This window comes from Vitis vinifera, chromosome 4 (genome assembly GCF_030704535.1).
Source record: "Vitis vinifera cultivar Pinot Noir 40024 chromosome 4, ASM3070453v1".
NCBI classification, from domain to species: Eukaryota; Viridiplantae; Streptophyta; class Magnoliopsida; order Vitales; family Vitaceae; genus Vitis; species Vitis vinifera.
Window position 1 is genome coordinate 17,289,510 of NC_081808.1, and position 14,921 is coordinate 17,304,430.

The following is a 14,921-nucleotide window of genomic DNA, read 5'->3' on the forward strand; positions in this document are numbered from 1 at the left end:
GCTTCAAGTTGATGAATACTTGAAGAGATTATGTAAGTGTCAACTGGAGTCAGAATTCAAATGTAAAGACATTGAAAGTTTGGTTGAAGCTTCAAGAATAGTAGAACCCTCACTTGGTTGGAGCTTGAGGATAATGGATGCAAGCAAGGGGTGTTGAACCACTACAAAATTCATGGTTGCTCTCTCTAACTCAATCTCTTTATATTTGTGCCTTATTTTGACAAAATTAATAGTGATTGGAAAGTTTTTCAAAAATCCAAGTTACCTCCCCTCTTAGTTGATTTTTCTATTTAGATTAGCCTTAATTTCATAATTAGTATCAAACCTAAGCATTTTGTTTAAGACTTAACTATGTAAAAGGAAAATGACTAATCCATCAAGTTCATCCCATATGAAAGGTGTTGCAACTAAATGACTTCCATTTTTTATAGGAACCGATTATCCCTATTGGAAAACTAAAATGACATGATTTTTACAATCAACTGATCTTGACCTTTGGGATATCATTAAAGATGGTCCTACTATTCCTTCAAAGCTTGTTGATGAAGTTATGGTTCTAAAACTCAAATATGAATGGGATGAGCATGATAAAAGAAATGTTTAATTGAATGCTAAAGCTATTTATTTCTTGCAATGTGCTATTGATAGAAATAAATACAATAGAGTTTGTCAATGTAAATTGGCTAAAGAAATATGGAGATTGCTTAAAGTAACTTATGAAGAAACAAATCAAGTTAAAGAATCAAAAATCAATTTACTTATTCATAGTAGCACACACGCTTTAAGAAGTGATTTTCAAAAAACTTTGAATGCAAAAACTAAGAAGATTTAGGTTGAAAAATCCAAGCTCACTAACCCTCAAGGATCTAAAAAAATACGAGTACCTAAATCCACTTGAGTTATGTGTTATAAGGCTTAAAGAAGGACAAGTGGTTCTTAGATAGTGGATGCTCAAGACACATGACCAGAGATGAATCCAAGTTCGTTTTCTTTACAAGGAAACGGGAGGATATGTTACCTTTGGAGACAATGCAAAAGGAAAGATCATTAGACATGGAAACATTGGTAATGACACATTCTCTCTCATTGAAAATGTTTTATTAGTATATAGTTTAAAATACAATCTTTTAAGCATTAGTTAACTTAATTTGTGACAAAGGTTTTAAAGTGATTTTTTTAAGCATCTCATTGCATCATTAAAAAAAAATTGCTTGGGAATTCTCTTCTCCTTCCAAATTCTGAAAAAAAAAAAAAAAATCACCGATAAGTGATTGTGCTAGGCTTTTGAGATTTGAATTTTTGAAGATATATAGGAAATGAATATTGCAACTAGGTGTAGTGTCGTTGATGATTCAGGATGCTTTAGAGTTCTCTAAAAGGTTTAAGTTAGACTTTATGATATTTCTAGGTCTATGAAGGTTCGAAGAGTTTAGGTTTTAGTGATGGTACTGTGGATAAGATTTTAGCGAAGTTTCCTCGAGTAATCATGTTGAATGAGAATGAAATTCAAAGGAAAAATCCATTCTTGTTGGAAGTTAAGATTCCAAAAAATGGGATTAATGGGATTTTTCGTTTTGAGGTCATTGACACAATGTGAAGATATAGTGTGGTGGGTAGAAGAGTGACTATTGTTGGTGGAGGATTGCAAAGTTTATCATTGGTGGAGGAATACAAACCTTGTCATTGGTCGAAGACACCAATGGACGTGAATTCCATCACTAACTAATGTTTGCGGAAGTGAAGATAAAGCATGCGAAATGGAGGAGTGGTTATGGTTGTGGTCAATGGAGGACTGTGGAGCTTGCTATCGATGGAAGAGTGCAAAGCTTGTTGTTAGTGGATGAGTGCAAAGCTTGCCATCGACGAAGAGAGGAGATGAAAAGAGGTTAATTGAACATATAAGATGAAATGTTCTAAGGTTTCTTTATCTTATATTATTTTGTTCATATTTTTTTTAATCTTACGTGGAATGTATATGTGACATGCTAACATGGCTAGCGAGTTACATGACATAAGCTTATATGGAAGTCGCTTCTGTGGCTATTCCAAGTTGGCCACTCCAAGAATTAAGTTTGTGGGTATTTTTAGAAATCTTTGCCTAGCACTCTTACAATGCATGTATTAGGCATTATTATTATTATTATTATTATTATTATCATTATTTTTCACTTAAGCTGAAAAAAAAAAATAGGAAAGTTTATGTTCTCAAAAGCTTATTTTTATAAATAAATAAAAAAATGGAGTATGGTTACTTAATTCTCCTAGTATTTTTTTTTTCTTTTTTTGGAGTTAAAACATAAAAATAAGTATAAAAAAATCATTTGAATTTTAAAAAATGATTAACAAAATAATTTAATATTTGTTTAAATATATTTTTCTTTTCCATTTTTAAAATTGGAAAATATAAGGGCCTATTTGACCATGTTTTTTTACACTTGTTTTTAAAAATTATTATTAAGTTAAAGAACAAAAAACAATTTTCAAGTGTTTTATAAAAGTAAGAATATTCGACAAGCTTTTAAAAACATTTTTTTTAAATAAAAAACAAAAAACATGTTTGGATAAGTTGTTTTTAAAAACAATTTTTTTTTTGTTTTGATTTTGTAAAAACATTGCGAATTCAATTTATATAATATAAATTAAATTTAATTCAAGTCTTATTAAAAATTAAAATAGTTATGTAATTACAAATAAATTTAAAAATAAATAGTTTTTAATAAAACATGAATACTAAAATTATAATAAACTCATAAATTATATTTTTTATAAAAAAAAAACTATTTTAGTGTATGTTAAAAATAAAAGGCAATTTTTTTTGTTAAAAATGAATAATAATAATATAAAATAATAATTTTAACAATATTTTATTTAAAATAAATAATAAATAAAGTTTAACTTTTTAATAGTGCAAATGAGTCAATTTTTTATTTATTTAATATTGAATTACAAATATAATATTCTAAAATATCTTTATTTAATCTGTTGTTAATTACATCAATTTTTTGAATTAAAAATTATTCTTAAAAATTTTTAAATTAATTAAATAATTTCAATTATTAATTGTGTCTTACTTAATTTATAATTTATTTATCTAAATTTAAAAAATAAAACATCTGTACGTATAAGAGAAATAGTAAAGTCATGACTCATAATATTTTACTTTTAGTCTATTATTTTTTTTAATGATTAAATCAGTTTTTTGAGTTCCAAATTATTTTTAAAAATTATTAAACCTATTAATAAATTCAATACAAAGTGTCATTTGATTTGAAGTTCATTTTTATAGTGAGAAAAATTATAAAAATATAATTATGTGTTGAAAAAATAATATTATGAACCAATTTTATCCATAAATTTCTAGTATAAATGAGTTTATTATCTAAGTTTTAAATTATTTTTAAAAATTACTAAACTTGTAAACGAATTCAACACATTAAATTTTGTTAATTTAGAGCTTATTTTTCTAGTTAAAAATATATATAAAATAATAATTTTATATATAAGAGAAACAATATTCATTTTTTATCAATTTTTGCCCATAAATTTCTGGTATTTATTATCTCAATATTTTACTTTGAAATTATTTTTAGAAAGTACTAGACTCATTAATGAATCCAATAAATTAAGTTTTGTTCAATTTGAAGTTCATTTGCCAAGTGAAAAAAATGATTATAGGTAAAAGAGAAACAATAAAGTCATTATAAACCAATTTTTGTTTATAAATTTATGGTATTAATTGGTTGAAGTTTTAAGTTATTTTTAAAAATTACTAAACTTGTTTATAAATGCAACACATTAAGTTTTGTTTAATTTTGAATTCATGTGACTAGTGAAAATTTCAGAAAATAAGAATTGAATATAAAAGAGAAACAATAAAGTTGTTTTAGACCAATTTTTGTCCATAAATTTTTTGTATTAATTGATTCACTATTTGAGTTTTAAATTATTTTTGAAAATTACTACATTCATTAATAAATTCAATGCATTAAATCTTACTAAGAAACTAACTCAAATATTTAAGATAAACTTTGGCCTATGACTTACTAATGTTATTACAAACTTCGCATTTCGCACAATGTGTTCCCACTCGATGGCGAAACTCGTTTTTTATTTATTTAGTGAAAAAGATGATTTTTAGAAAAGACTTAGAGTTACCACTTTTTTTTGTTTTATTTTTAAGGGAAAACAAAATAAGAAAGAAAACCCTAGGTGTGACTCCTTATTTGGAAAAGACGGTATGTGAAAAACCAAACCTGAGTTTGGGGGTCAGATTACTTATTGGGAAAGTACGGTAAAGACCATAGAACCCCTCTAAGCTCCTAAAAATGGGTCTCTACTAAATAAGATGAAGCAAACATGACAATTAACTAAAAAATCAATGGATATCAAAATGACCATAAATCAAAAGTGAGTCATGATAACGAAATAATAAACAAAGTGAGAGTGAGAGTATACCTTGGTGGCAGGTAATAAAGCGCTATCATGAAACAGGGTTAGTGGATAATAATGACTACAAAATATATTACATGCATATCAAATAATAAGAAAAAGATCAAACAATATTCATTAAGCATAACAGTTGATAATCAAAAGAGAAAACTCATATGTAGGGCCCCCACCAAAGCCCAATTTATCTTGCATGAATTAGTCTCACAAATTCCATTATTTTGGAATTATGAAAAACTCATTCTTGCTTATTTAAAAAAACAAGAGAAACAAAAAAGTATTTGAAAATTGAAGAAAATTTGTATAAGTGCATACCAAAATGAGAATAGCAGCAAACTTATTAAAATCAAGATTTTTAATGACCTAAAACTCTAATAAAGGATGAAAAAGTTGTAGAATTAAAAAATATTTGAAAAATTGGAGTGAAATTAAAACTATTTGAAAGAAAACTAGAGTTTTGAAATTTATTTGAAAATTGAAATCTCGAAAATTATTTGGAAATTGGAGTTTCGACAATTAAATCTAAGAATTGGAATTTTGGAAATTAAATTTGAAAGAAATTGGAATTTCAAAAATTATTTGAGAATTGGAGTTTTGAAAATTAAATTTAGGAATTGGAGTTTTAGAAATTAAATTTGAAGATGACATTTTTAAAGAAATAAATTTAGAAATTGGAATTTTTGGAAATTTTGAAAAATAATATTTTAAAGATTAGATTTGAACTTTTGGAATTTTGGAAAATTTTGAGAATGGTAGTTTTGGAAAATTATTCGAAAAATGAAATTTCAAAAAATTAAATTTAAAAATTGGAACTTTGGAAAATTATTTCGAAAATGAAATTTTGGAAAATTTTAAAAATTGGAGTTTTGGAAATTTATTTGAAAATGGAATCTTTAAAAAAAAATTTGGAAATTGGAACTTTAGAAAATTGAACTTTGATATCAAAATATGAAGAGATAATAAATAAATAAATAAAAGAGGTGTGACAATTGGGATTGGCCAAAGGTGGTCATGCAAATTGGAAACATGCAGGGGTGGGCTCGGATGCAACTATGTTTATTCTACTGGCAGCTCGTCATCATCTAAATCACATGGACTTCTTGCTTGAATCGGTCATCACACTGCCTACATTACTTGAAGAGACACATGCCAGTTGTTGGCTTATTTGTCCATGAATGATAAGCTCCCTGTTTTCTTCTTCCCCAAACTTCTACCAAGCAATGCACCCCAAATTATGACATTGGGTTTTATAGGCATTAAGTAGATCATATCCTCTGCTTTGTCGAGTTCACCAGAACGGCTGAGAAAATCAACCACACACCCATAGTGTTCAACCTTGGGACAAACTCCATACTCCTTGTCCATAGTATTGAAACAATTAAGCCCCTTCTCAACCAACCTTGCATGAGTACATGCTGTAAACAATCTCATGAAAACAACATCATTTGGCTTTACTCCACAGTTGAGCGTTTCATAAAAGCATCCAAAAGCTTCATTTGCATGTTCGTAGATGGCCAACCCACATATGATTTGTACTCCATGAGATCACATCTCTCTCTTGCATCTTATTGAATACCCTTCTAGCCTCCGTTGTGCATTCAAACCTTGCATACATATCTGCCAAGGCGGTTCCATCATAAACATTGAACTGAACACCATTGTTCTCAATGTAAGAATGAACCCATCTGCCAGCTCACAGTGCCCCAAGCTATCCACATGCAAAGAGCACAAATCTGCTCATTTCCCATTGCAGACATCACACTCACAACCAAGTCTTTCCCCTCAGCAAAGCCATCCTTGATTTGGGTCATCAGATCGTCATCAGTTGGTGGGAGGAACCGTTGGGACCTTGCTGCGCGCTGTACTCCAGAAACCCCTACAACAACTCTATCTCACCTCGTCGGTCCATAGCCGTTATCCTTGTCCTCATTGTCTTCTAGGTCTTCTTCCACATGACTGTAACCTTTAATAGAGCCCGGTTCATTACCTTTACCTCTTGTACTACGATCACTACTTGTAGAGTTTGAGCCTGCTGCTATAAAGGTTGAGATGAATCACCATGAAGTGTGCCAAGTATCAAAGAAAATAACATGCAGCGTAGCGGTTCTACACCCAGTCCATTAAACCCGAGATTTTGCCTAAGCGACTTCCAAGCCTGACCTTAACCACTACGTTAGAACCTCAGCTCAAACACTAAGTTAGGCTCCCAAAAGCTCTTTGTCACTTACCATCTCGGGGTCATAATGAACTTATGCTTTTTCACCTAAAGATTTTGAATCAATGTGGATTGGGAACCCACATTTTCAATAGTCCCATGGATTATCTCCCCATGAATGGCCTCTCTGTATTTTTCTATTAGGTACAAAGCAGATATAGCATGGTCTTCACAAAAATTCATGGCACAACTGTTGTTTCTAACTTGAGCCCTATCTGAATGAGTGTTCATACATCGATTGCTATCTAAATGTGAGTTTAACTGATCCGTACAGGGCTTAGAATATGCAGAAAGCTCTAAGAAAAGAGACAAACTAGAAGATAGAGTGAAGAAATTTACTAGGAACACTCATGAACAAGTGCAAAAGTGTGGAGATAATATCCAAAAGGAACAAAGAACTAACATACAAAAAATGAGTGTCAAAATGAGCCACATTGCAGGATCATTTAATGGGCTTCTGGTGGTAAAAAAAAAAAACACTAGCATATTCAAAATGAAATGCAGACAATATGAAACAGAGCAAGCAATAACATAGCCTCAATAATCTCAATCAGAATCTGACATGAATGATAAAATAAAAACCAATAATGGCAAGCATATGAGCAACCTAGAAGTCATTAGAAACATCAAACATACTTGGCAAGACTTCTCCCGAGCAAGCTCTGCTCGTCTTGAAACACTCCTTCCACCCGAAATGCTAAGATGTTTCTTCTTCTTTTCCATAGACCCGTTCCCCATTTCTCTCTCAATCTCTCAAATATCTCTTCCTTGAATCCACCGACCTCCCTCGACTCCGTTTAGCTCTCTTCTTTTCTCCAGAACTCCCTTTATAGCTCTCTGTTGTTTTTTCTTAGGTACTTAGGTCTCCGTTTTTCTCTCTAAAAAAAACGTCATCTCTCTCTCTCTCTCTCTCTCTCTCTCTCTCCCCCCCCCCGCTGCCCCTCCAATGCTACCCATTTCATCCACGTCCCTCTTTGTCAATCCCTCATATGTCACCTCCTTGAATCAATCAACCCCCCTACTTCTATGTCAATCTTTCAGATATCACTTCCATTTCCTGTCAGTTTCCACCCGTTCCACTGTTCTTCGTTCATCTTTTGAAGCTATTCTGAAAAAAAAAAAAGTCTTCATCTCAACCACCACTATGGCAAGGTGGTGGTGTCCTTGGCCATGCATCCCATGCAACTCTGAGCATGGAAACCGTCCCCCCACTCCTCCAAAAATGAAGTGTTGTCCAACTCCCTCTGGGATGATATGAAATACTTTTTTGTGCTTTTAATAAAAACAATAACAATAAAAAAAAGGCAAATGGGACTTAGTCTGCAAAAAAAAGAGTCTACAGTCATCGATTTCCATCAATTTTTAATATTAATTAAGTCGGTTTTTTAGTTTCAAATTATTTTTGAAAAATAATAAATTTTATATATCAAATATAATTTGATTTGAAATTTATTTGCTTAATGGAAAAGTGTTATAAAAATTAAAAGAAATTCAAAAAATGTATGCGTAATTTAAAGAAATGTCATATTTTAAGATTTTTGGTATTAGTATTAAATTATAGAGAGAGAAAATGGATGATGTCATATTCAATTTTATTTATTTATTTTTATATTTTCCTTTTGTTTGTGAAAACAACTTTTACTTATGCTCTAAAAATTATTCTTTATTTCACTTTATTTTTTAAAAATAGTTTTTAAAGAACAATGACCAAATAGTGTTAAGAATTTATAGAAATAATTTTCTGTTTTTTAAAATAGAAAATTATTTTTAAATCACATGGCTAAACATATTGTTAACCCAATGGTTTTCCTAATTGTGTCTTGATTATAACAAATCATGGTTAAGTTACTAATTTGTTTGAATTATAAAGAATTTGAGGTGTTAATTTGAAAGTTCATCAAATAACCTAATGAATACACGATCAAGAAAATTGGAAGACCTTTAATAATAGGAAACATATGTAAGATGAATGCATGAGTGCACTTAGGATTTTCATATATTTTCATGAATATTTTAAAACTCGGTTTATGCATCAAAGTAACATTTCCATTTAAATTTGAGTTCTATCAAATGAACCTTAAGCAAAACGTTTCAAAATTGGCGGATTAATTTACTTAAAGACCTTGCCTAAGTGTCAGAAGCAAAAAGACAAAAAAATATTGGTTTTCGGGCCAAAAATGGTGAACCAATTAGGTATTGGCCAACCGGCTCAACGGGCTAGGGTACCAATCAACTGGTTATTCCTTTTTGGTCGAGATCCGATTAAGAGATGCAAAAAACCTTCTTTCTCTTTCAATAGCCTTTCATTCCCAGTCGAGTGATATGCTTCATCGTTTAAGGTCCGATCGAGGGCAACTGTCACTTGCCAAACATTAAATGTTCTAACGGCTAGTGAACCGATCGACCCCCAACTTGACCTGTCGAGGCTACTTTTTGGCATTTTGGCTCCCAATGTAAGAAACCTATAAATTGAGAGCTCCACTTCATTTATAAAAGAGAGAATACATGCACTTGTTTGTTTACATATTTGTTCTTGCCTTAAAAGTTCTCATTCTTTTCTGGGTGCATTAAATCTCCATTTGCATATTCTTTAGTGCACTTTTGTAATTCATCCTAGCCTTGAGTTGTATTTGAGTCATTGTTAAGTTAGGTTGAGAGATTCAAACTTATTATTTGAGTGTTAAAACCTTCAAGTGAGTAGAGACTTGAAGAGATTGTGTAAGAGGCCATTGGAGCTGGAATCCAAGTGTAAAAGTGATTAAAAGCTTGGTTGAAACTTCAAGTATAGTAGAATCCTCACTCGGTTAGGAATTTGACGAAAGTGGATGTAGGCAATGAAGTGTTGAATCACTATAAAATCTGAGTTTGTTTTCTTTAATCTTATCTCTTTATATTTGTGCTTCTTATGCTTAAATTTATTGTGTTTGAAAAATAATTTTTTAAACTCTAATTCACCCCTCCCCACCCCCTTCTTGGGTGTTTTCTATATTAAGATTAACCTTTATTTTCTCACACACTCTTAGTAAATTTTATATATGATAAAGAAATTTTAAAAGCTATATTGAAAAATAATTATTTAAAAAACCATTAACAAAAAATTTGAGGTATCAAACAATTTTTACTACCTCATATTTTAAAATTTTTGAAATTGATTTTTAAATACACTAGGTAAATCAACGATTGTTGTAAAAGATATTCTATTTCTATATAGAAATTTTTTTGGGTAAATTTCATTCACCTAAATACCGACAGCCACCATTAATGCAAAAATTTGTCAAATACCTCCCTTATTGGTTGCTGGTTGGGTTGGTTTGATGGCTTTATATTTAGTAATTTTTTATCCCTTTGACCTCGTTCTTGATCCAATGTGGAGACAAGGTATGTTCATTATACCCTTCATGACTCGTTTAAGAATAACTAATTCATGGAGCGGTTGGAGTATCACATGTATGACTATAACAAATCCGGGTATTTGGAGTTACGAACTTTTCTTATTTGTTATTTGAGTTAATTTCATTTATCTCCTTGAGATTTCAGCTAAATACATTTATTTCCTATAAGTTTGACATTTCATCAAATATCTCCCTTTTTTTGTTCATTTCTTATTTGCATTCATCTTCCATCTGACTTCAAATAAGGAAGGTGATGAAATTTCAAACTTATACGAGCTAGATGATTTAGTCAAAACTTCAAGGGAGGTGAATGAGATTAACCATTGCTATTTTAATATTCTTTAACGGTATTCAAAATTAGAGAGATATGTGATAAAATTTGAAATTAAAGAGATTTTTATACATTAATTATTTTTTATAAGACAATACAACATAAATTAATATTTTTACCATTTTAGTACATTAATGTGATAGAATTCAAATCCTATTTTAGTTGTTTTAAAAAAAATTGTTTTTAAGAATAATTTTTAAAATCAAATTTTAATTATTTTTAAGAATATACATTTCGAATCTCAACTACCTAATAGTTTTTTTTTTTTAATTATCCATTTTCAAAACAAATTATTAAAAAAATTATTTTTTATCAAAAGTTTGCCCCATATATATATATATATATGATTTTTTTTCCTTAAAAAAAAGAAAAGAAAAAACAAAAAGCCAGGGTGGCATTGTCTCGAGCTTTGTTCTCGACAGCCAAGTCGGGGCGGGCACGTCATAAACTTGACATTCAAGAAACCAGCCACGTGTCAGAACTTTTCTGACGTGGCACAACAAATCCCATAATTTAAAAACTTTTCCTCCTACTCCTTTCTTTTCTGTAAAGCCAGAGAGGGAGCATCTTCTTCTTCTCACCTTTCCTGCGACCCAACTCCACCCACCCTGAAACCCCATGTGTGAGTGGCCATTTTCCAACCCACCAACGCCTTTTTCCACCTCATTCATACCCTCTTTCCCTCTCTACAAAATCTAGCCACAGCTGGTGATGGCAGCCACTGAGGAATCATCTCTTCCCGTTGATTTTGAGGTGGAAATGGCAGCCGTGGAGAACTCATCTTCCTTTGATTTCGAAGTAGAAATTTCTGAAGAAGAAGGCAAGGAGGACAGCAGTTCCTCAGGCGGCAACCTCTTTTCTTCTTCAGGAGTAACGGGTATTTTTTTTTATTTTTGATTGGAAATCTGTTTTCGTTATGTAATTTTGGTGTCTTGCTTGGTTGTTTTCTGGGTATCTAGGATGATGTAAGGGAAGAGAGAAAATCATGAATTAAAGGAATGGATGGGATTATTATCATTATTATTAGATTATCTAGAATGATTTCGTTTGAAATGAAAAGAGGCAAGCACTAATGGCCTCCACATCGAGTATGGGTGCACCAAGGACGTTAAACTAATGGTTTTTGTGATGTAATTTTGGCTTTCTTGTTTGATCATTTTCTGGGTAGCTGGATGATGTATGGGAAAGCGAAGGGGTGAATAGCAATTCTAGTAGATTAAACTAATATGGATGCGGAAATTGGCAAATGGGATTTGAGATGAGAGGGGTGTAGGTGCGATTTGGGTTGATATGACAAGGGGTATCAAGGGCTTTGTCGAGTATTAATGTGGAAAGGATATTTCAATTAATGCTGTTTGTTTTGGCCTGAAATGAAAAATGGGCAATTTTTTAATATTGAGCATGAATCTGGTAAGAATATTTTAAAGGTAAGTAGACTAATGTTAGTTGTTTTAAGGGGCAATTATGAGCTTGCCATTGAGTATGAAGGCTGTAAGGGCATTTTTTTGAAAGTCAAATGGAATAATGGTGGTTATTTTGGTTTGAAATGAACTGGGCCAATGATGATCTTGTTATTGAGTACAGATGCGATAAAGGGTGGTTTTGAAATTAAATTGAGCAATACGAATATTTGGTTTGAAATGAAAAGGGGCAATATTAGCCTCATCATTAGGTATTGATATAGTAAAGCTCTCTCTCTCTCTCCGTGTCTTCTTTTCTTTTCTTTTTGAAATCAAATGGATCATTTGGGTTTGAAAATGAAAAAGAGGCAATTGGCAATGATTGCCTTGTCTTTTAGTATTTATTTTTTTGGTACGAGTACTTAGCTTGTTGGTGGTTGGGCTTGATTTTTCCTTTTTAATCTGTTCTATCAGTCTTTGATAGAGAACAAAAGTCTAATGGTTGCGGTCATTGGTTCAAACTCTCAACATGCTTGTATTTAAATTATGGTTTCAGAGCTGGAGTTTCTATTACACACCAATTAGTCCTAAGAGGAGTCAATGTTGCAATCCATCAAGAATGTTTGAACTTTATGTTGGCATGTTCTATCTCTTTCATCACCGTTAGTGCATGTGCATCAATGCAGGGGAGCAATGTTTTTTGTTTTTTGGTGTTTATATTTTCTATTTCTGAGTCTCCTTTACTCAGGGATTACTGACAGGAATTTGCCCAGAGACAATCCTATTCGTCCGGAAACATCAACTTCTGGAAAATCAAATTCATCTTCAAGTCAGCTTACCAATACTGAGACATTGAGAAAGAAGAAGAGATATAGTCAATTTCTAACATTTATGGATGGGAAAGTTCCTATTAGAAAGATGGTGAGCATAATTTTAAGCTTGGGTATAATTTCCATCACCTTGTTTTATTTGTTTCTAGTGATGATGGTGGATTCCTAGTCCATTTGTTGTATCTGACTGAATTTTGATTTTGGCATGAGCTCCTTATATTATTGTAAATTAATTATTTATTCAATTTTAGTATTAGGACAGGTGATTTTCAGTTATTTCCTCTTGTTTTTGCCAGACAAATTATCCACAAAGGTAACAAAGTCCTGATACCCAAAAAAGGAAAAAAACAAAAAAAGTGGGAGCAGGTTGATTCACTGCTTTTTTTCTTTCTTCTTTGATCAGGTCAAAATCTCAATGTTCAATGGGCTTTCACACCAAGCTGCAGTTTTGAGTTTGGTTAAGAACAAAGAGATAAAAGGGAGAAAAGAAAAGAAAAATAGGAAAGCAGTGGAACTAGAGAAACTTGAGGTTTTTCTATATCTCAATACATTAATACTAAATGCTTAATAATTGTGAAAAATTACAATCATAACCTTATGTGTATGATATGACACATAAAAGACTCTAACCTAAGCAATGATGAGATGAGTAGTAAGCCTTTCTATTTCTCTCCAAAACATTGTAACAGTAACTAGAGGGCTTTCACTTAACTCTCCTACCCAATTTTAGTTCTATTAGGGTGTCCACAGTTACTTCCTAGAATCTCTGTCTCCTTCAACAAGTTCAGGATGCACTTTTTTTTTCTTGTTTTGTGAGATGAATATACTTTGGTCAAATGACGCAGCTGGAATCTTGGGAAAATCTCTAATTCCTAACTGTTAATTTCAAATTCTATTATCAAGCTAGTTTTAGACCTCTTCATCTCCACATCAATGTTACTTGTTCTTACAATATCATCTCTCACGGTTCTTCTTCGTTTTCATTCTTTTATTTTATTTTTGGTTTTTGACATCATGAAACAGGTGATCAGAAAGTTTGACTCATTTGAGAAAGATTTGTTTAGTGATCTCTTCTTATGATGATTATAGCCATTCAAAGTTTGACAGGATTTATTATTTTTTTATACAACATTCTTTTTATGCCCAAGTGTTTGGGATTTACAGTGAACCCATTTAAAAATTCTGCAGAGGAAATTATTGAGAGAGCTTGCTACTGTTAAAGATGGAACTGTCCGGTTTGAAGTACCAGAAGATATGAAATCCCAAAGCCTTGATTTTGGAGCAGGAGGTGCTTATAATGACAATATCATTGAAGAACATGTGGATGCAATAGACAATCATGTACCTCCACTTCAAATAGTAATGCTCATTGTTGGAACACGAGGAGATGTACAGCCATTTGTTGCCATTGGAAAAGGCTTACAGGTGATACACAGTTTTCTTTCTTTTTTTTTTTAAATCTTTTTTGCAAGCACATCCATTAGAATTTACTTGATTCCATATATTGACTTAAATCAAATTGTAGTTTAAAGTTCAGGATCATATGCTATCTATATGCTATCTCTATGCTAAGACCCAGTCTATTTGGTCTTAATAACCTCTTCTAGAGAAGTTGACATCGCCGTTGTTGCTATATTAGGTTCCTTACATTGGCCCTTTTTCTCTTTTCCGTCTTTTTTATTTTCTTTATATTTCTCCTTGTAAATCCTCTCTCTCTCTTTTTGTATAGGCCCTTTTGCTTGTAAATTGTACCAGCAGAAAGCATTCTCATCCTTCATTTCAAACTCTTTCATCTATTTGTAATACTACATCTGTTTCTTATTAAAAAAAGAAAAGAAACGGTTATACTATTGTGGGTATAAATGGACTTTATGCTTGTTTGAAATAGGGTTTAACTTTTGTCTTTAGTAGGAGAAGAAATAGAAGCAGAAACAATTACTATTGCCGTGCAATTAAATTTATGTTTGGAAACCATATTTTAAAATATTTTTATTAAAACTAAGGACAATTTTGAAAATTTTAAAATTTTAATTAAATTAAATTCTCTTTTCTATATTTGAGAGTTCTATCCAAACACCCTTCAAACTTTGCATTTGACTATGAAATATTTTTATTTATTTATTTTTAATTTTTTTAGTATTTAAAAAGCTTTTTCAAATAGCACTTATCTATGTGAGCAATGGTTTTTTGATTGTTTGGTTTCTTTGTTGATTTTTGGTGTGTTCATGTTTATGAAAGAGGAAACCCAACATTTTGTTCTTTAACAAAAGAAGGAGAGCCTAAAGGGGGATTTGGCTTGCTTCTTTT

The 14,921-nt window shown here is 31.2% G+C and overlaps 1 protein-coding gene across 2 annotated transcripts in view; it reads left to right on the forward strand.

Annotated features, from left to right (window-relative positions):
• The first annotated feature begins 10,928 nt into the window (after nt 1–10,928).
• The window catches only part of LOC100264986 (sterol 3-beta-glucosyltransferase UGT80A2), a 56,622-nt gene continuing 52,629 nt past the window's right edge, over nt 10,929–14,921 (forward strand). Inside the window, exons 1-3 of one of the 2 annotated variants that reach the window (XM_010650972.3) lie at nt 10,929–11,261; nt 12,533–12,705; nt 13,803–14,039. In XM_010650972.3, coding sequence (XP_010649274.1) covers nt 11,096–11,261; nt 12,533–12,705; nt 13,803–14,039 — 576 coding nt within the window. In that variant the 5' untranslated portion in view covers nt 10,929–11,095. The remainder of the gene's footprint in view (nt 11,262–12,532; nt 12,706–13,802; nt 14,040–14,921) is intronic. The other variant, XM_019219524.2, reaches the window with a different exon arrangement.